At 40.1% G+C, this 22708-nt stretch overlaps 1 protein-coding gene across 18 annotated transcripts in view; it reads right to left on the reverse strand.

Annotated features, from left to right (window-relative positions):
- Positions 1–22708, reverse strand: part of MCTP1 (multiple C2 and transmembrane domain containing 1) — a 477029-nt gene that overhangs the window by 13668 nt on the left and 440653 nt on the right. For 17 of the 18 annotated variants that reach the window (XR_012158969.1, XM_073344510.1, XM_073344509.1 and 14 more), the window contains one exon: positions 3431–3540. The exons of the other annotated variant lie outside the window; for it this stretch is intronic. Coding sequence is in view for 16 of the 17 variants with exons in the window: in XM_073344510.1 (XP_073200611.1) it covers positions 3431–3540 (110 nt within the window). In the remaining variant the exon portion in view is untranslated. The remainder of the gene's footprint in view (positions 1–3430; positions 3541–22708) is intronic. 18 annotated transcript variants of the gene reach the window in all.

The following is a 22708-nucleotide window of genomic DNA, read 5'->3' on the forward strand; positions in this document are numbered from 1 at the left end:
TCTCTGTGTATAAATAAAGTCTGCTGCAGTTTCCATGGCATGCATCCGATGAAGTGAGCTGTAGCTCACAAAAGCTCATGCTCAAATAAATTGGTTAGTCTCTAAGGTGCCACAAGTCCTCCTTTTCTTTTTGTAAATGGAACAGTCAGTCTTCAGCAGTGAGAGGACTGAAACTGCAAATGAATGCATGGATGCTAAATATGTTGGAGATCTGGGGTTTGATCCCACCCCCTGAGAAGATGAAACTCAGGCTTAGACTCTCTATCCACTCAGGATGGCACCTATCAGCACCTGCATGCAAGCTGAAAACCAATGCTTATGGCCTTAAGAGTTCCAATACTTTCCTCTATTCTAGCCCCAGATCCCTGTCCTCTGTTCACTTGCTCAAACAGAGTACAAGGCATCCCTCCACGCTTAACTGGAATCAGAGTATTATACAGTGCTGCTTGGGTCATCTGATTTGATTCTCCCCTGTGCTCTATCTGAAATACATGGTCAGAGAAAGAAATTAAAAGTTGATCAGAGGGCACATCTTTCTCTGTTTAACATATGGCGGCACTCCCTGTCTGATAGTTCAATCACAGTGGGGGAGGACTGAGTGAAAAGCCTGTCTGTGTGCAAGGTAGGCAACCCTTTCACACTACTATTAGTGGGTTAGGGGAAAGGCAGGTATGATGGTTAGTTTTGCTGAAGGTGAGGGACAACATCGGGAGGAAAGGGAAGGAAAAAAGACAGAAGCAGGGCAGCAAAGGAAAGGGAAAAGGGGGTGGGGAGAACAAAAGAAGGGAGTGGTTAAAGAGAAATGAAATTACAATAAGGAAACAAGCTATACCAATCTCAAAAAAATGAGAAGGGCATTATTTGTTCAAAGACAAAGGGAAAACAGAGGGATTGGGCTCCAACAGAAGTTTCAGGGAAATGGGTTGTCACATCAAACCTTCAGATTAAAAAACCCCTAAGTGTGTGCCCCAGATCTCACAGTGTAATACAGATCTGCTGAGCAGCCAGTTTTGTAGAGCCTGAGATGGGGGGAGGAGGGGAGAGAGAGAGAGAGAGAAGAGAAGGAAATGCCAGCCAACAAGTCTGGAAGCAGCTACTGTGGGTCTCCCACCCCTGAAGTGCAGTGAAGAGATGAAGGCCAGATAGCCAATTTTAAAAAATCCCAAGGGAACTTTTATTAAATGGAGTTTGGTTAAAAGGGATTGTTATATAAAAGTCACCACCACTCCAAGGATGCTCCCTGGCATTTGTCTTCCTATAAGAAAAGTATGCTTTTGGCTCTAAAAAGGTTGACAGTATTCCCTTTAAATTATTATTAATAGACATGTACCCAGATCATTTTGGCTAAATGATTCTGGCTTCTGTGGTTAAATAATTACTGTTGTCTGAATTGCTAGCTATAATTTTTCATAATGATCTCTGGCTTCTTTTGGTTGTGTTTGTCTTTTTCCTCCCCAGCAATTTTGACCTGTCTCCAGAGTGAACATTATGTAAGTGTCAATTGCTGTAGGATCACTCCCTAAATCCTGGGGACACCTGCTCTTTTCCCTTCTTCTGCGTGTATTTGGGGTGAACAGAAGGTTGAGGGTCTGCTCGCATTCTTGTGACTTGTGTTGGGTGCTACGGATCACAGACACCCCATGTGTGGGAACACTGGCTCCTCACTTAGCAAACCTCCTTATGTGCTGTGTTAGCACTGTATTCAGTACAATTTTCCTTTCCTTCCAATGTTCTTTACATTTTTAGGAACAAATTACAAAGATTTATAGGAAGTGTCATTAATCTCACTTATTTAGCAAGTTATGCTGCTTTCTTATACGATGGAGCAAAAAATATCTAATTCCAAAATGCACCATTTAACAAAATAATCAAGATGACTTCCCTGTGCAGCCTTTTAATGAAAAGTTTCTTTCAAAAGGGGGCTTCTTTTTAGAGCTTGCACAATATAAAGTGTCTGTGCCTACCTCTGTGGTGTGCATCTGGCCTGGTTTAAAGTTGCATAATGCACTATTTTACACACATACTCCCACTGGAAGAGCTCTCAGGTTTTCCTTTTAAAGCCTTTGTTCTGAAATTCATAGACTACAACTTTCTGTAACACCATTCTCAGAGTCACAGAATTTAAGGCCAGAAGGGACCATCAGATCACCTAGTATGACCTCCTGTTTATCACAGGTCACCAACACCACCCAAAACCCACACTGTAAACCCAGAACATCTTGATTCTAAAACACTTTCTACTAGCCTATTAAGAGATGACGGAAAGCAGCATTTGAGAGCATGAGAAGCCTCATATGTCCTGTGAACTGGCTACTTGCCAATATGGCATTTCTTCTGATTCACTTCCACTGGGAGTATTTATTTTGTGACTATATCACTGTGCACATATTGCAATCTCATCAACATGCATTATAAATGATCACCTAGGCCAGATTCACCAAATCTAGTACAGAGATGTGTGAAGCCTGGACCCTGGACAGTATTCAAAATGAGGCAGGAAAACAATGCTTTCACTGTCACTCTTCAATTTAGAGTCCATTGAGTGTATCGCAGGAGCCTCGCTGATCGAGACTGTTGAGGGGATGCTCGGAATCAGTGCAGCTCCCTATCTTTTTGGCTGTGCTGCCATAGCAGAAAGGAGGTTGTGAATGCTTTGCACCAAACATTCCATCTTAGGGGGACATGTACCTGACTTTATGTTGGCAGAAGTCCAGGATGAATTTAGTCCTGTCTTTTAGTTAAGAGAATCTTTATGGAATGTTTCTGGTCTCAAATAATAAACATTAAATTACTCATTCGTTTAACATTTCAAACACATACCAAATTTCCTGAAATGGGCCAGCATCAATCAAAGGCAAACACTGAATAATTTTGTTTTCAAAAACAATCTATACATATGCTGTATAGTTTTAAACACTGCTTATTTTTTAAGATTTAAGTATGTTAGTAAATCATATATTTTATGTACAAAGATTATAAATTACAAATAAAATAGGATGAGAAATTGGTAACCTGATCTAAATAAAACCTTCCTAGTAATAGAATACATGTGTATCTTCAAAATCTCTGAACTCCTTATTTAGGTCTGCTTATTTCTTTTATCATGACTTTGTATTGATTTTTTTAAAATGTCTGGGTTAAAAAGAATGTTATGTCTCTCATCTGAAAGACAGTCTTATTTCTTACTTCAAAGCCACAGTTCTGATTCTTTTCCAATTCATATATTTCTAAATTCCAGAATTAAAATGACAGGACTTTCATGCATCCAAGGGCCAGCATAAAGCAAAGTAAATAATGATGAGATTTAGCAATATATCATCCAAAACTGTCGGCCCCTGCCAAAAGAATATAACATTTTGCAGCTTGGTTGGAGGGAAAAAATGTGAGCACCATCAGAGAGCAATCCAAGCACCAATGTGTCAGCACTCACTTCTTTATCCTTTCTCCAAAGGAAGCCACTTCATCAAGGACATTCTGGACACTGACACACACCTCCTGGATGGCATAGAGTTTATTCATAAATCCCTTTTTTTCACTATCCTAAAAAAATAAAAAGGAAGTTGCAGCAATAATTGTGTGAAAACTTTTTTGACCATACTCATTGTCCTATATATTTCTGAAGTAAAATTCAAAATCATACATATTGCAGACATACACAACACTCATCAGTAAAAAGTCAGTATTTAGAAACTCTTACCACATGACAGTATCTTAGAGACCACAATTCTTCCCCTCTACTTTGAATAGAGTGTACAGACAGTGTATAAACTGGGTACATAATGGAGCGAAGTTTCATTTGTCACTAACAGTTTTCTAAATACATATTTCAAAAGTCCAGTTCTCTGGTCAGTGATAAGAGTCAGGCAGCTATATTACAGCTCAGATTTCTGAACTGAACTTTCTTCAGTTGATGCGGGTATCCACATTTCAAGATGATAAAAGCTCCTTTGACCGTACAGGGAGTAAGAAACCAGACACACTTCAGGTCCTAAAGACAGGCTGCTGACCTTAGAAAATGACTTGTCAAGTTTCTGTATATGATTTTTCTCCCCCTCCTCTCATTGTTGGGCAGTGATTACTTTGAATTGGACTGAGACCGTATTGGGAAATGCCAAATGAATTAAATTGAATGTGATAGTAAGGTTTGGAGCTCCTCCCTTCAGCTCTGAATATTACAGAAATACAAAAAGAAACCCTTGCATTGCTGGTCCTCTGCTGCATCCACTATGCTGCTATCATCTTTTAACATTCCAATTAAATGTATAGCCTGCTAGGACGTCCTGGTACATCCACAGCACAGCAGGTGCAGTCTCCCCAGACAAACCTGTATGCACTATTTAGCAGCAGACAGATGTGTGTTTAAATTGTCAGACATACCAGTGACCTCAACACTCATTCCACTGAATTTAGCCAATGAGCATACACCATCTTCCTGTTTCCCCTCTTAATATTCCAAGTGCCAGTGTCAATGCAGTGTATGTAAGTGTACAACTTCCTTACAAAATATTTTGCATAGTTAGCTGTTTTAGAGGCTTGTAATGCGTCAGCCCTAAAAGGAATGAACAATTCCAGGAGAGGTGGCATTCTGTATGATAGTTTGGTGACTTCCTTAGCCAGGTTTCCAAGCTGTATTGGATTTTGATTCATAGAGCCATTACTTTACTTTATCTACATAATAAGATTCCAAGATTGTCACTTTGTGTTGTTCCTCTTTGAAGCCTAGAACATCCGTGTTGTTGTAGCCACGTTGGTCCCGGGATATTAGAGAGACAAGGTGGGTGAGGTAATGTCTTTTATTGAACCAATTTCTGCTGGTGAGAGAAACAAACTTTCAAGATCACACAGAGCTCTTTCTTCAGGTCTCGGAGAAGAGCAGCTCCGTGTAAACTCGAAAGCTTCTCTCTGTCACCAACAGAAGTTGGTCCAATAAAAGGTATTACCTGACCCACCTTCTCTCTGTACAGTCAGTGTGAAGCAATGGAAACAGCTACACGCATGGTTGAGAGTTCTTGTTTTGTTCAGACTATCATCAGGTTCAATAATCACGGACTTGCAGTCTGTGGCCATCCAATTTTTAAGTTCTGAGCCATTTTTCGTCTTTTTTTACACTTTATGAATTATACCCATGTAACAGCATGCACCTAGTGTTAATGTAAAGGTCTAAGTAAGTATACATCCAATTTCATTATCTTTTTCAACTTTTAAGATTCTTTGATCAATTTTTTGTGTGTGTGTGAAATGACCAAAACAGGGTGATCATTTGCCTATGAAAACTAGGAATCATCCCTTACAAGTCCTTTTCATGCTAATGGTTTTACTAACAGCAACATTTTGCCGGTTTTTTTGCCTCCTGAAGGAACTGTCAGTTAGCGGAACAGATGAAACTGACAAGAAGTAGGCTAAGCAGATATGCACCTGAAGGACCACTCCTCACAAGGCATGCCCCATGTTGATACTCTGTTCTCTTCCCCTAGCAGACCTCGCCAAGAATCCTCACCCAGTAGCCACATAGCATCAGATCCATATGTAGTCAGCTTCTACCACTGAGAAATGCTGCATGTAACGACTCTACCACTGCAGCAGCTAAAAGTAATTTTCTCCTGGCCTTTCTCAGAACACACGTGATTCGGAGGTCTGACAAATAAGCCAAAAATTTACTAATGGATTGATTCATTGTCATCCTGCCTATAATGTATTTTCTTTAAAGTGTTTTATTTAAAAAGATGCTTTTCAAGGTTAGCAAAGTTTTGAAAAGCAAAATGTATGGATAGAAATTTTTTACTTTAAAATTTCTTCCATTACAAACTACGAACTAACGTGGTCCCCTATGAATGAAGTAATTACTCTTTATATATTGTATCTGACCCAAAACCGAAGTAGGTCATGGAATTGCTCTGTGTTGCATTCTAACATTTCTTACTTTTTCCACTAATGTTCAATAGTTTATGAGTAGAAAATACAATGGTATATTTCTTGAAGTGTCATTTTTGCTTTTTTCCTTATAAATCAGCTTGGATGAGGGAAATATCATCTAGCGTTTAAACATACAAAGGTTCTCTAGTGACATTGGTTCAAAAACTGCAGTGTCAAGATTTCTTCTGAAGATGTCAAAAGAACTGAAGCACAAAAGATGGGTTGGCTTTAATGCAGCAATCATAGGAGGAATATATATGGCAAAACTATTTCTAATGATTCAGTATACTTTAAAAGCTGTAAATACCAGGGAATGTAAAACATGCAAGTCTTTTTGAACTCACTTATAAGAGTCAGATTGTATCCTCAATTCATTTGTGAGGTTAATAACGAATTGCTGTTAGTTCAAATAATGCATTGATAAAGCAACAATGAAACAGTGGTACCCTTAACCCACCCAACAATACTGAAGTCTTTTTGAAGATTTTTTTGTTGAAGTATGGCTACTTTTAACTCTGTTATAGAATGTCCAGGGAGATTGAAGTGCTCTCCTACTGGCTTTTGTATGTTATCATTCCTGATGTCTGATTTGTGTCCATTTATTCTTTTACGTAGAGACTGTCCGGTTTGGCCAATGTACATGGCCAAACCCTGTTGCCTACTCTGTCCCAATATATACTCTAGCAACACCATCAGAGGACCCAAGCACATCAGCCACACCATCAGGGGCTCATTCACCTGCACATCTACTAATGTGATATGTGCCATCATGTGCCAGCAATGCCCCTCTGCCATGTACATTGGCCAAACTGGACAATCCCTACAGAAAAGAATAAATGGACACAAATCAGACATCAGGAATGGTAACATACAAAAGCCAGTAGGAGAACACTTCAGTCTCCCTGGACATTCTATAACAGATGCCATCCTTTAACAAAAAAATTTCAAAAACAGACTTCGAAGAGAAACTGCAGAACTAAAATTCATTTGCAAATTTAACCCCATTAATTTGGGCTTGAATAGGGACTGGGAGTGGCTGGTTCAATACAAAAACAGCTTTGCCTCTCTTGGTATTGATACCGCCTCATCAATTATTGGGAGTGGACCACATCCAACCTGATTGAATTGGCCCCGTCAACACTGGTTTCCACTTGTAAGGTAACTCCCGTCTCTTCATTTGTCAGTATAATAATGCCTGCATCTGTAATTTTCACTCCATGCATCTGAAGAAGTGGGTTTTTTACCCATGAGAGCTTATGCCCAAATAAATTTGTTAGTCTTTAAGGTGCCACCGGACTCCTCGTTGTTTTTGTGGATACAGACTAACATGGCTACCCCTCTGATACATGAAAAAAAAATCTATTTTTTAATATAATAGGAAACAAACAAACCACACTTCAGCCACAGCTGCTTTTTGCTCTTTATACTATATGTAGTTTTGCTTATTCAGTTTACATTCTGAGATGCTGCTTTCGTTATAAATGTATCTTGATTTATAATCAAATTGTGTGAGAAAAGAATTATAGCAATGTAATAAAAACAATGGCCTTTGTGACATCTCCAAAACTCAGCAGGGATTACTTTAGGAGATCCTGAGCCTATTTTTCTTTACAAATATTTTACAAGACAAACTTGTACCATTTTTGAAAGCACGTCTGTTCTAAATTATTCCCTTAAAAAAAGAGAGAGAGAGCGAGAATCACCATTCCTTCCCCCCACCTTCCGAGTTTAGAGGAAATTTGTTGACATATTCTGAGGCAGGCATAGACAAAACAGCACAGGAAAGACAAGGCGGTCAGAAGGATCAAGGTTCAGCTTTGCTTAAACTAATTCCACATGCCCCTGCTCCAAAGATTTGTAGGGAAAATAATCTGGGATAGGGAAAAGCTGCACTTTTTTTTTTTTTCCAGTAAGATGCTGTGTTAGCAAACAGAACATACGAGCCACCTTCAGAGAACCAAGGTCCTTAATAATCCATTTTTCACACACTACTGGCATTTCCTTTCCAGACAAAGATGGACTGTGACGGGAATCAATTTGATCGTTTGTGTGGCTACAATTGCCAAGTTTCTGGAAATAATTGCCATTTAAATACTGGATAAAATTTATTATATGAAGCCAACAACAGTTTTATCACTATTTAATTTCTATGATTAGTTTATTTGCAGTAGGCTTACGGTAACTCAAAAAGCAAGATGTTTGGCGAGGGACGGGTTTAAGAATAAACTACAAAAAATGTCAAATTAATGTTGGTCTGACTTGAATTCGCAAAAGGAAGGGAATTCAGAGTAAGGATCGAGACCGTCTTCTCATAAATTGTGGTTTACAGTGGATATACTGCCTGACAAATAACACCACTTAGCACTGATACAGTGATTTTCAACCATCTCTCTATTTTAGATATAGTGAGTCTGAGGAAGAAAGTTTAATGATTTCTCCCAGATCACATTGCTGATCCATATGAGAGACAGACAGACTATAACCCAGCTCACCTGTGTCCCATGCCCTACCACTGGACCATACTTCCAATGGCATGCCGCAATGCGGTGAATTAAGAAAAGAATAACAGCTCCAGCACCAATTTTTTTTTTAAGTTAAAGGGCAACCCTGAAGCATGTATTTTAAAAAAGGTAAAGGGGCAAAAATCAAAAGGACAGATTCTTCACTCAGGTTGCTGTAAATCAGGGGTAACTCTACTGAAGTTAATTGACTCAAATATGTGAAGAACTGGTTTTAAGTGAGAGAACATTTTAAAGGTAGAAATCAAAGCTCTAAATAGGTTACAGTGGATAAATGCCCCAGGCACAGACATAACTTGACTAACTGGAAGGAGTGGGGCAGTTTTGGAAACAAGACAGAGATAGGTGAAGTCAGGGTTAGGGGGGAAGAATCACAAGTGGAAGTAGGTAGTTTCTAAGTTTTTAGGCGGTGCCATGGCGAGCAGCAGGAAGACAGAGCATCCCTCATTTCCTGAGCCTTTCTTCCCACCTGCTCCCTCAGGATAAGGAGCAGCAAGGCATGTGTTGGGTGGTTATTTGTACAAAGGCTGAAGCTGACTGGCCTGTAATAAATAAAGCAGGAGAAGAGGAAACTAAGCTATCAATGGTAGAAGACCAGATAGGAATCTCCTCATTGTGCCATAGGGAGTTTTTTTCTGAACCTATCCCAGGGTTGTGGTAAAGACAAACATTTAATTCTTTACCTCTGTCCCAGTGAATTCCCAGTTACTGCACAAACACTGCAGCCATCAGTAGGGACTCAACTTGTGACCTTCAGCACTAAAACCAAAGTTCTCAATAACTTGAGATGAGGAAGAACTACTTTAGCAGTAGGAATACCATCTGTAAACTCCTATCCAGCAGCCCCATTCCAAGTCATGGGTCTCCCCATTCATATACGCTGCCTTTACAAGGTTTCAGAGTTGACTGTTTCTCATCTTTTCTGCAGATAAGATGGTTAGATTTGGGTCAGTCTCAGTAGCAGAGTAGCTGCAACATCAAACCAGAAGGAATCACATGCACTGCCTCCCCTGACTGAGATTCTACCAGTCTCACAGTTGAAATGTGCTGGGAAATGTCCATTCACCCACCTGAAAATTAGACCCATGTCGGTTGAGAATGCCTTAGACCTTTATTGGCAGGAATTGTTAATGCCTCCCTTAGGGAAGTCAAACTGGCAGCTATTGTTAAACACTATGCTATGGCCTGGCTCTGGCTCATAAAAATTGTCACTAGGGATTAACAACCTCACCAATTACCTGTAACCCCTGATTTCTGGGGAAGATCACTGAGAAGGGGATAGTAGGCCAACCCCAATAGTATTTGATTTTCTCCAGTTTTTCTAAACCAGTATCAGTTTGGCTTCAGACCTGGGCATGGCACACAGATGATTCATTTGTGTATCATTTCCTCGGGGAAATGAGAAGAAGTCAGACATCCACAATGATACTACTAGATCTAAGCAGGCTTTGATGCTGTGGGTGCTGCTGATTTGTCCCTGGGACCCGAGGGGGCTCATAAATGATCTGGAACTGGTTTCATTCATTATTTTTGTAGTGATCTCAGAAGCTTAGGATGTTTTAATTACTCTTCTTCCTTACACTTGTCACCTGTGGAGTACCATAATGATTCAATTTTGTCATCCCTTTTATTTAACAAGTATGTGAAGAGATTGTGAGATTCTTTTAATGGCAGTTGAGGGTGTTTAACAATTTGCAGAATCCAGTCCTTAATCTCCTAGCTAGTGATATCCCAGGTCCTTTTTCACAGCAGCTGGTTGGATTCTGAAGAGAGATGGGGTACCAGTATGTGCTCTCCATTTTGAGCAAATCTTGCCTTTTCCTAATCATGTAAAAGGAATGCAGATATTATGGGGTTGGGGGAGACTTACTATACTGTAATTTATTTTACGTACTACATAATACATTACAGTCATTCTGAGAGAGACTTATATCCTGAAGCAACATTCTGGACTTCCCAAGCCAGCCCTTTGGAGTCTACTGTTATGTGAAAGGCCAAGGTCTACTGATGTTATGGAATAGGAAGGTCCTGAATCATAGGTTGTCTAACTCAGCCAAGAAATATGAAACAGCAGAACCTTACAATAGTCATACCTATCATGAAAATGAACAATTGAGGCAAACTTTACATTAGACAATCAGAGCTTGATTTTCAGATTCTGGCCTCCACTTTAGCATTACAACTTTTCACAATCACATCAATGACTGCACTTTTGGTGTACTGACACCTGTATGCAAAAATGCCAAATGTTTCACCTGCAAATTCCATTTCCTAACATCATTCTGTATATGCCAATTCAACCACCTGCATCTACAGATATTAGTGCACAGATAGTATGTGCATGCATAGTTGCATGTGCACAGATTGTGGCCTTACTGAAAGTCAAAACCGGGGGTCAAAAGGCCAAATGACTATTAACACTTTATGGAGAAAAGGATATTTGTGGTTATCAGTTATTAAAGTAAAACAAGGTTACTAACTAATAACTGTTCAATATTTAAAACTGCAGAAACTAGGCAAGAAACAATGTAAACATACAGATAAAACACTGTAGAGTCTCTATTTATGAAGACACCATGACTGTGAGCATGGACATTATCACAATCATGCAGAGCTGATAATCATTTTGAATCTTTTGTTGTGTGAGACTTTTTGGCATTTCTATCCATGTTACATATTTGACTTTTTATGTGTGAACTGCTGCTATGATAAAATATAAATATAAATTTAACCAAATTAAGTCAAGAACTACACTGATAATTTAAGAAAACACAGGCAACATTAAAATCTATATGTTTTTTAAAAAAAGGAACATTGTAAAGACAATTTTCACTTATCTTAAATATAAAGATTTTCTTTTCAATTTCTTTATTTTCTCTCTGCCCCTTCCCCCCCCCCCCCCCGTAACCAAATACAATTTAAATATTTTTCTTCGTGATCTTACTTTCATTGTATGCTTTAATTCAAAAGAGATACCACTCCAGGTACAATACAAAAGCTTTAAAGCAGTAGTGGCAATTAATAGTCTGACATGCCATTTTACTGAAAAGCCATCTAGTGGGGAAAAAATAATGCACTTAAATTTTGACCAAATAATGGAAACATTGGCTGATTTTGGCGAACATGACATATTTACGAACTACTGTTTTCAAAAATATTCTAAAACAAAATGAAGCTTCAAGAGGACAGCAGGTTTATCTGATGCTTGCATAAATATCTAGTTCCTTATGTTTCTAGCAGTTTATTGTGGGGTAGATCATTGGGAGAAAGGGAATCTATTAGGCATGCCTGCTAAAAGTGCAAGATTGAAAATCCTGAGCTCTTCCTTTTGGCTGACCTTTTCCTTTTTAAATGGGAAAAATAAAATCCTTTATTTTAAGTGAAACTGAATGATGCTGGAATTCAAAAACTATTTGCTTTGTGGCCTGCCTGTATAGTATTCTTTTCTTTTTAGTCTAGTCAACATCACTTTCACAAAGGAGAAAGTCCCACATAGACTAAGACTCAGGTCAAAGGCCTAAGGTTAGGCAGGTATGCTGTCAGGTCAGTTATTGGCCTTTTAAAATTTTAAAATTAAATTAAATTTAAAATTAACATTTTAAAAGTTTCAAAAACAGATTTGTTGTCCATGGGAATATGGGGTATATGTAGATCTCACTATATTCGAGAATATTATTGTCACCAAGTTGGAGGACAATCTTTTTTGTATCTTAAATGCTTGTCAGGCAGTAAAATTATTGGGATTAAATAACAAAGATATATAATCATTTGATTCTGGTTATTGTTTGGACTGTGTGTTTTTGTGACCATAGAACAACAATTAGCCACAAATGGGAAAATCTAAAGCACGAGCAGGATATTCCATCAGCCCTGCAAAGAGGTGCACCCAGTCATCTACCGTAAGACAATTTAAACTTGTACCCATCCTATCTAGGTATTTGCCCCAGGACTGTAGTATCTGAGTGTCTCAACTCCCCTGTGAGGCAGTGAAGTATAATCCCCATGTAACTGATGGGAAACTGTGGCAAAGAGACAAAGTAAATTTCTCAAGGTCACCTAGAGAGTCTAGAAATTGAACCCAGATCTCTTGAATCCCAGGTTTAGTCTTTAATCAGAAGCCTATCCTTCCATCCCAGGTTCAAATAGTTCCGCCTTTCCTTTACTACCTTTGGTAGTGGATCCTCTCTATGCTGGTGTCAGCTCTGGGCATTCTTCCATAGCACCTGAAGAAGCCTCAAACCCTGGCATTCTGGGGTATCACTAATGGGTTGTCTTCAGTACTTATTTACATTGAGTTAGAACCCAGCAGTGAGGAGCTGTATTACTGAATGTGATTTGTCCCTATCTACACTGATGGCTAAGTTTCAGTTAACATTGTGTCAGTTAACATAACTCCTCAAGGTTTTGTTCTAGTGTGCTGAAAATTTTTAACAAAGACAAACTGTAAAAGTAAAACCACAAAGGAGTCACAATTTAAAACAGGCAACAGATCTTGCCAATGTTATTGGAAAGACATCTACTTCCTCTGGGAAGGGCCCTTGATGTTGGACAGGCTGGAAGGAATGTAGGGAGAAGAAAAGGCACAGAAAGTCCCCCTGAAAATTTCTTATGAAGATAAGAGGATTGGAAGAGCATTGAGGAGCCAGAAAGGGAAACTCAAAAAGGATCGGGGGTTAGATAAGCATATGAACTTTTCGATGCTTATCCAAACCAGACCTCCAAGACTTCTGAGATTCAACCTTCATTAACAAGAATATTCAATAATGAACTGTTTTGACATTGAACGTTTAAAATAATGTTCAATAACTTGTTTATTCGTAAGAGTCATCTTTCAATGTACATCTCTACAGCTCTCCACTCTATGAAGAGGGCTGATTATGTAGTTCTGCTGGAATTATGTTAATTTATGTTAATCATAATTATGAAGTACATTGGCCCAAATATAGCAGATATACAAGTTAGACCGATGTTTCAGTTTAGACCATGGAACATAATTTTCATTTTCTCTTTGAAAACTTTAGGATAAACAAGTTCACAGACTATAGAACCTAAATAGTCAAGATTATCATCATACAGATTTATGACATTTTAACTCAGTGTCAGCCTACGCTTTGAAGATTTACTTTGTTTTTAAAGTCCTTGTTAATAAGATATTATGATTTCATAACTCTCTCTTGAGTCATTCAACTAAACAACAGAGATGAAGATTTTAGGCTAAATTATGGCTGGACCTGCACACCCAAGAGAGGGGCGTCTAACAGAGAGCTGCTGTAAAAGTTGCTGCTGTCTCAGAGACCTGCAGCTCCAGGAAGGGTGCACCAGAGAGAGGATCGCTTAAAAGATACTACCACTGCTGTAACAGCTGTCACCCAGATAGAGACTCACTTACTTAGATAGAGACTTACTTGCTCAACAACTGATACCAGACAGAGGAGCCTACAAATCCTGGCTCCTTTCTAATAAGTATCTAGACCCTATTGCTCCAAGTGCCTCACTGCTATGGTTGTTTACCAGCTGTTATTTCCACCCACCCACGCTGCCTTTTTTATTGGATCAGGGGTTTCCAAGTCAATGATGTTTTGATCCTTAGCTGCTGAAATTTTTAGCTTGGACCTTTTGGTTTCTAAAAATACTAAGTGACAGGGAATTTCTCCCCCTAGATTTTAATTTTAAGTTACCTGGACGTGGTCACAGAGAGCACACTGTAGTCGAGGGCTCTAAACACATCTCCCCTGCAGAGACCAGGTTATCTATTGTATATATCTGGGGGAGAAGAACATAGGCTGTACAGAAGACAGGGGATTCTATCGTGGGAAGCAGTGATTCTGAAAAAGATTTGGGATCATGGTGGATATCAGCCGAACATAAGCTTCCAGTGTGACACTGTGGCCAAAAGAGCCAGTGTGATCCTGGGATGCATAAACAGGGGAATCTTGGCTAGGAGTACTTGGGCACTGATGCAACCATAGCTGGAATACTGATGCAAGTTCTCGTGCCCACAATTTAAGAAGGCTGTTGATAAATTAGAGAGGGCTCAAAGAAGAGCCACGAGAATTATTAAAAGATTAGAAAACCTGTTTTACAATGGTAGACTCAAACAGTTCAATATGTTTAGCTTAAAGAGAAGGTTAAGGGTGTAAGTATCTAAATGGGGAACAAACGTTTAATAATGGGCTTTTTAGTCTAGCAGACAAAGGTATAACATGATCCAATGGCTGGAAGTTGAAGTTAGACAAATTCAGACAGGAAATAAGGTGTAAATTTGTAACTGTGAGAGTAATTAACCACTGGAACATTTTACCAAGGGTAGTGGTAGATTCTCCTTCAATGACCATTTTAAATCTAGATCGGCTGTTTTTCTAAAAGATCTGCTCTAGGAATTATTTTGGGGACATTCTGTAGTCTGTGTTATACAGGAGGTCAGACTAGATTATTACAATGGTCCCTTCTGGCCCTGAAAGATATGAATCTATTCCTCCCAAACAAGAATCTTTTGTGGCTGACCAACCAAAACATTTTGACCACCTTTTCAGTTTATTGATTTAATTTAATGGTGACTTATCGTGAAAAACTGGAGGGGGAAAAAAAAAAAAGACTACATTCCTGGGAGAATTCTTTCTATTGATCAACAGTTCAGGGACCTTTAACACTATAGACCAGACCCCCCCCCAGCTGATACGTATCAGTGTAGCTGCACTGAAGCCAAGACTGCTAAGCAGATTTACTATGATGAAGATCGAGCCCTAAAATTTTAAACTGAAAAGATCAGTCTCAAGTACTCGCTGCTAAAGCAGATTCTTTGCATATAGTATTAAATACAGGGATTAAAGATATTGGCTTGATTCTTAGCTGGGTGCTAATCGGCATAGATTCATTGAAACTATTCATTCTAAATAGGATTTCATAAAAACAGTATTAAAAGTAGTAACTTGGGAGTTCTGGGCTTCCTGGCTCATAATGAAAGTTCTAATGTTGGCAAAAACATCTTGGGAGAAGTTTTGAGACTGAATTTCAAAGCAGCAAATTGATCTTTACAGAGCCTACAACATTTTTACTAGAAGTTCAAGAGATTATGGTAAATAAAGAGGAGAGCTCAGACCCCGAAGTGCAAGATGTACTACTATGATCATCTCTTCAGTTACCACCTCACAGAGATCTTATTTCTAGAGCAAAGAAGATTAAGAAGCGACCTTTGAGTGTACTGAATATATTTATTTCAAGGGATAGTTAAATTATTCAAGCACACTGCTGAAGATTAATGTAATTGAAGAAGGAATTTCAGAAAAAGCACTACTGCTTCTATGAGTTCTTCAGAGAAGGTTTAAGTTTGGCTAAAATACATTTTTATCCCCAGTTACAACAAGGGGAAGGGAGAATGAGTTCTGAGACATTGGAGGGTGGAGTAAAGAAATCCACCTGTCTGTCCAGTGTTAGCAGCATCTATCTCAGTGATACTCAGACTGAGGCTTTCAAGCCATAGAGACTCTTTAATGGGTCTCCTACAGCTCTTTGCAGCACATGTCAAAACACTGTGTGACTGAATATATAATACTACAATAAATGAAACCACAGAATCACACTATTACTGTGGCTCTTTTGGGTAAAGTTGATCTCTAATCTGGCTCCTGAACCACTGAGGTCTGAGTATCACTGATCTATCAACACCCTTGGGGCACTTTCAGCAAGGAGCTGGATGCCTGGACCAGAGATCCCAGGTAAAATTCCATGATGTTCTGGGAGGAAGTGTCCCAGAGAGGAGCCTTAAGGGGCACACTGCCTGCTTATTATCCACTATACCAGCTGACTGAGGGGCCAGTTAAGAAGCGGGTTGAAGCTACTTGAGTGAAAGGATGCTGTAAGGGTTATCTTCTTGAGGCATTTCCTCTTCTGCTTACTGGCCTGTTTGTGCTAGCCTAGGGGCATTGAAGAGTTACTGCCTGATCCCACTGAAGGCTGCAGGACTTCAAAGGTTTGACAGGCTAGAGCTTCTACAGTGTTGAGACTCCATCCTAGAGCTGCCTGCCTATCCACAAGGGAGTCAGAAAGGCTACTTGCTTTCTCAATGTGACCCACTGATGCTCCATACTGGTCTGCCTGGTTATTCTATAGGAAACTCCTCCAGGTCAGAGAGGCCCCTTGGGATAATCTTTCTTGGGAACAAAGCAAGCAGTCCTCTTCTACAAAGGAGGTCCTGCACTTGCAACAGGATACATACTCCTTTTGTTCCTTCTGCTTCATGCTGCTGAGTTTGTCTACTTTAAGGTCCTGGGGACAGGTAAGGCTAATCTGCCATGAGGAAGGAATCAGGGAACAGAAGGAGACAGCAGACATGGAAAGGAGTAAGTTTAAGGCAGATGGGAATGTTCGGAAGATAAAGCTGAGCCCTTCCCCTGTAGTAAGTGACTGACACAATCTCACAATTCACGTGAAGGTGAAGGATCCACAAAGAGCTGGCAGAAAAATGGGGTGAATTTTCATGAAAAAATCATCCCCTTTGTTTAGTTGGAAAACTTTGAAATTTGACATTTTTGAACTGTTTCAACCATCAGTTTAGAACTATCAGGACCACTGAATCTACAACCTTGCAGTGCAGGCTATCCTGTCACAACATGATGTTAATGTGTAACTATTTTCAGGGTATTTTCTGTATACATTATATCCTTCTCATGCTTCGTCAGAAAAATATACACCTATTTTTCCATCTTCATACAGGGCCCCAATGAATTAAAGTCTGAGTAAAAACTAGTAAGGTCTTTAGGATTTGGAGTACAAGAAGTTACATTAAAATTTTTAAAAAAGCTGCTTACAAGCAAATATTTACACAAACATCTATTTGCTTCTTCAAATAAACAAACATTAAGCCATTATGACTTGCCAAAGCTTTGAGTGTGTGTACACTTATTACATTACAATACAAAACCTTGTAGAAAAACGTGCTAGGTTGTTTTCAGTCACCTTAGTGAATTTGCTTTTGAGAGATGTATAATGAAACTCTCTCAGTTGAAGGGATAATGAATGTGAATGTTTCAGATGGCAGCACAAAAACTACTGCTAGAATTAAATGCAAACTCCACGTGATTAGTGCAGTATTAAGAAAGATAACTGAAAAACACAAATGGCAAAAAGCACATGAAAAGTTAGGTTACTCTTGATAATGTTAACTTGCTACTTATGCAACATTTTGGATCACTGATGATGCTATAATATACTAAAGCAGGGGTTCTCAACCTTTTTCTTTCTGAGGCCCCCCAACATGCTAAATTCCATGGCCCATCTGTACCACAACAACTGTTTTTCTGCATATAAAAGCCAGGGCTGGCGTTAGGGGGTAGCAAGAAGGGCAATTGCCTGAGGCCCCATGCCACAGGGCCCACCACCAAGCTACATTGCTCAGGCTTCACCTTCAGCACCAGGTGACAGGGCTCATGGCCCCGGACTTCAGTCCCATGTGGTGGGGCTTCAGCTTTCTGCCCTGGACCCCAGCGAGTCTAACGCTGACCATGCTTGGAGGACTCCCTGAAACTTGCTCGTGGTCCCCCAGTGATTGAGAACCATGTACTAAAGCAACATTCAGCAACATAAGCAGAAATCCAGTATACTGGAACAGAGTTGGGGGTGTTTATATTTTATTTTCCCAGCTTCCAAAAGAAAATACAAAATACTCTGGTGCCCCATCACCTCTAGCTGCCCACTCTCCTGACCTCTATGACAAGTCCACCATCCCCTTCCCAGAATGCTCCCTGATTACATACTGTAATTTGAACATGGAGATATGGATGTTTGGAGGGTTTCTGAAAGTTGTGAGGACTGATGGGCCTGACAGCAGCAGAAGGAAGGGAAACCAGAGGATTCCTACAGGTTAGGGGTTTGAGTTTATCACACCGGGGACAATTCTGGATTGTTTGGCAGATAAACTGCAAGCATGAGTGAAACACTGGAAGAAGGGGTGAATTAAAATAATTTGGAAGTTGATGAAAGATCTCACATTATACATCCAGTGGGCCTGCAGGCCTTTGCATGCAGTGTCACTTTCAAGGGTGGAAGAAGACCAGTAGAAAGATCTCCAGACCGCTATATGTAATCATGTAATCTAAAAAGTTAAATCCAAATCGTCTCTTTTATTTCTAGAAGTGCCTGTACAATCATACTTTTGCCCAGGATTCCACACGGGGGGAGGGGGGGAGAGATCTGCTCTGAAGGCCTGGGTGGGGATTTGTGGTGTTTCTCAATTATCCTTGACCTTGGCAACTGCCTCTCCCCCTCCACTTCTGCAAGGTTGCCTTCCCTGTGCAACTGAGGGAATAAAGCAGTACACAAACTGTAACAAGATGCAGTATTTCTGCAAAGCTTTCTTTATTAAAATCCCCATGGATTTTGCCAGTGGAGGGGAGGATTGGGCCCCGTTTTTTCCAAAACAGAAAAACCCTGGCTTATTTTAGTGAGACTAAAAGAAAACATCAACAGCCACAGTATGAATTCAATGACAGCTCTCATCTTCAACATTTGGCAGGCAGTTTTTGTATTATTTATTGTCTAGTAAATAAAGTTTAAATGTTTTTCAGCCTTGGTTGCAAACTATCTACCCGTTTGCAGTCCAACAACAGCAGGGAATAAAAGCTGTCATCATCTAATGTCTTTTTTCTCCTCGGTGTGCCTCTTTTCCATAGATTTCATTATTACTACTGGATCTGCACACGTTGTCATATCTAGGGCACAGCAGTACTAAGTAAACAGGGAGGAGAGATGTGAAATTTTTATCATCATTGAAACAACTGGTTGGGAGGATATACTGTATTCAACCTTTCCCAAAGAAAACAAAATCAGGAAGAGAGCAGGTGCTGTTCCTCCAGAATATGATCTGCACTTCCCTAGTCTGACAGTTTGAGATTAAATGCACAAACACCTCTGAGATGTTTATACTTCACTGCAAAATGATTAGGAACAGACTGCTGAAAGCAACCCGATCAGGATTAAAATAGCTTTTTTAAAGGGCCAGATTTATGTTTGTTTTGTTTGTTAATTAGATGTTTATTTTATAATATATAGAACAGTTCTAAATTGATTGCTGTTGAAAATGTGTTGATTATTCCTTGTTGTAACAGGATGACTTGTCCCTTTAAGCACTCGAGGCCTGGGGTAAGCCAACCTTAGTAACTAAGTAGGCACATATGAATGGGATCAGGTTTTTCCCTTATAAGAGCAGTAGAAAGCTTCAGCCAGTGAGGAATGGGGGGTGAGGGGGGTGCTTTGGGAGAGAACCAGAAGAAGCTGTGGTAGAAACTTCGGAAGAGCTACAGTGAGTAGGGAACTCTAAATTGCGGGTAAGGTATGGGCCTGGAAATCAGAGAGCTAGTGATGGCTGAGGGCCAGGGAGAGTGGACTCCACATGAGTAGAAAAAGATCCCAGTCAGGAAGCACTGTGAGCCTGCCAAAGCAGGGAAGAGCTGCAAAGAGCAGACTTGGAGGGAAGAAGAGAAGCCCCAGGACTTTGGTGTTTTATGCCAATAAATTAGATCCTTGGGAAAGGAGCATTATTGATCAAAAAAGCCTGTGTATGGTTTATTTAAGGAAGTCCATTATGGGGGCAACTGAGGGAAGGCTGCTGCAGAGCAGCCCCGGGACACAAGGGGGTACTGGGGAGATAGCCTGCCCTACAACACTCATTCAGTATGTTGGGGGCACAATTGTGAGCCAGGAGGTGGTGCTGGAAGATTTGATGGTTAGAAATATTGATAGCTGGGTATCTGATGAGTGAGAATCTTTTGGTGGTTTGCTATGCAAAGAACGTGCAAGACAAGCAAGTGCTAATGAGAAACCTGCAGTTGTAGCATACAACTTGACCAGTAACAGGGCAGTGTAGGACAGAGTTCCTGTGTCTGAGAGTCATTCTGGCCAATTTCAGCCAATGGGACTTTTCCCATTGACTTCAATGGAGCCAGGATTTCATTCTACATTTAGATTAACAGAAAAGGGCTTAAATCCAGTACCTCTATGGTTACATCTACACAGAAAACAATAACAACAACAAGACAGCAAGTCTCAGAGCCAAGGCAACTGACTCAGGCTTGTGGGGCTCTTGGTATGGGGCTAAAAATAGCAGTATAAACTTTCCTGCTCAGGGTGGAGCCCAGGCTCCGAAACCCGGGGATGGTTGCAGAGCCTAGGCTCCCACCTTTTTCAGGAATGTCTACGCTGCTATTTTGAGCCCTGTATAGCACAAGCCCAACTCAGTTGATCCAAGGCTCTGAGACTTGCTGTCATGGGCTTTTTTGTTTGGGGTTTTTTTGGTTTTTTTTTTTTTTTTGCAGTATAGATGTATCCTGTGGAAGCTCTCTTTGAAATGCTTCTATGTGTAGGGCTATTAGGCAGTCTCAATGTATGGAGGACAAGATGGTGCAAAGAAAAGAGGGTTAAATTCATTAGGACATGGGGAAACTTTTTCCTTACTAAAATCAGTTAGTATATCAAAGGATGGAAGGTAGCAAAAGTACCTAGTCTTTAAAAAAAAAATCAATTAAGTGGTCCTTGGAATTACAGCTCAATAAACATTACATCAAAACCTGGTAAACTAGATGAAACAATTAAATACAGAATTATAAAAAACCTTGATGGGCATGATAGATTAGGGACAAATAGTATGATTTTAAAGGAAAACTGATGGTCAAATTTACTGCAGTGCTTACAGTGTAAAGAAAAGAATGGAGAAAGGAAAAACAATCGACAATTTATTTGGCCTTTTAAAAAGCCTTTCATATAGTCCCTGACAAACGGGTATTAAAGTAACTAAGGAGTCAGGAGTGAGAAGTAAAATACTTACTTGTATTGGAAACTGGCTAAGATACAAAAAGAGAGTAGGAATATGTGGTCAATTTCTAACATTTCATAAGGTTAACAATAGAGTGCCACAAGATTCTCTATAACTAATTGTTATTAATACATTTATTAATATGCTGGAAAAGAAATGAAGATTGAGGTAGCAAAATTTGCAGATGACAGAATTATTTAAGCTAGTCAATACCAGAGAACACTCTGAGGGACCTAACAAATCTAAACGAATGGGCAGCACAGTGGCAGATTAATTTCATTGTTGACAAAACAAATTATAATCAGGTATTACTATAATATTAGATAAATCAATTATATGCCCTCATCTGGAATACTGTGTTCAAGTTCATCTTTAAAAAGGGCAGAAACAGAAAGGGTGCAGACACAGGCAATGGAAATGATTAAAAAGCATGGAGGAGAGACGGAAAAAAGACAGTTACCTTTTCCGTAACTGGTGTTCTTCTGGATGTGTTGCTCATGTCCATTCCATATTAGGTGTGTGTGCTCGCCACATGCGCGGGTGCCAGAAGTTTTTCCCTCAGCAGTATCCATAGGGTACTAGCTCTAGCATTCCCTGGAGTGGCGCTGCCAGCTCCCCGAACTCTGTTCCTTCTTGCTGGAAATGCTGACAATGGGGGAGGAGGACAGATCATGGAATGGACTTAAGCAACACATCTCAAAGAACAGCAGTTATGAAAAAAGTAATGGTCTTTTCTTCTTCGAGTGCTTTCTCATGTCCATTCCGTATTCGGTGACTCCAAAGCAGTACCCCTGGAGGTGAGTAGGAGTTCACAAACGTGTAGATTGCAACACGGCTTTGCAGAACCCAGTGTCGTCCCTGGCCTGCTGAATGATGTCATAATGAGTAGTAAACGTGTTTACAGAGGACCACGTTGTGGCTCTACAGATGTCCTGGATAGGAACGTGCGCCAGTAAGGCCGCTGAAGACACCTGAGCTCTCATTGAGAGGGTTCTGACAATCGGCGACAACAGAACCTCCACTACGTCATAACAGGTTCTTACGCACGAGGTAATCCAATTGGAAATCCTCTGCGAGGACACCGGGTGACCCTTCATCCTATCCGCTGTAGCGATGAAGAGTTGAGTTGATTTACAGAAAGGCTTGGTAAGTTCTAAGTAAAAAGCCAAGGCCCTCTGGACGTCCAGGGCACGAAGACGCCTCTCTTTACTGGTCTTGTGTGGTTTGGGACAGAACTCCGAGAGGAAGATGTCCTGGTTCATATGGAAGGTGGAGACCACCTTTGGCAGGAAGGCTGGGTGGGGCTGCAACTGAATCTTATCTTTGTAGAAGACTCTGTACAATGGTTCTGAGGTCAAGGCTTTAATTTCTGAGACCAATCTCACTGACATCACTGCCACCAGGAACGTGACGTTCCATTACAAATGGGAAAGGGAGCAGGACCCCAGCGGTTCAAAGGGTGGGCCAGTGA

This window comes from Lepidochelys kempii, chromosome 5 (genome assembly GCF_965140285.1).
Source record: "Lepidochelys kempii isolate rLepKem1 chromosome 5, rLepKem1.hap1, whole genome shotgun sequence".
Lineage (NCBI taxonomy): Eukaryota > Metazoa > Chordata > Testudines > Cheloniidae > Lepidochelys > Lepidochelys kempii.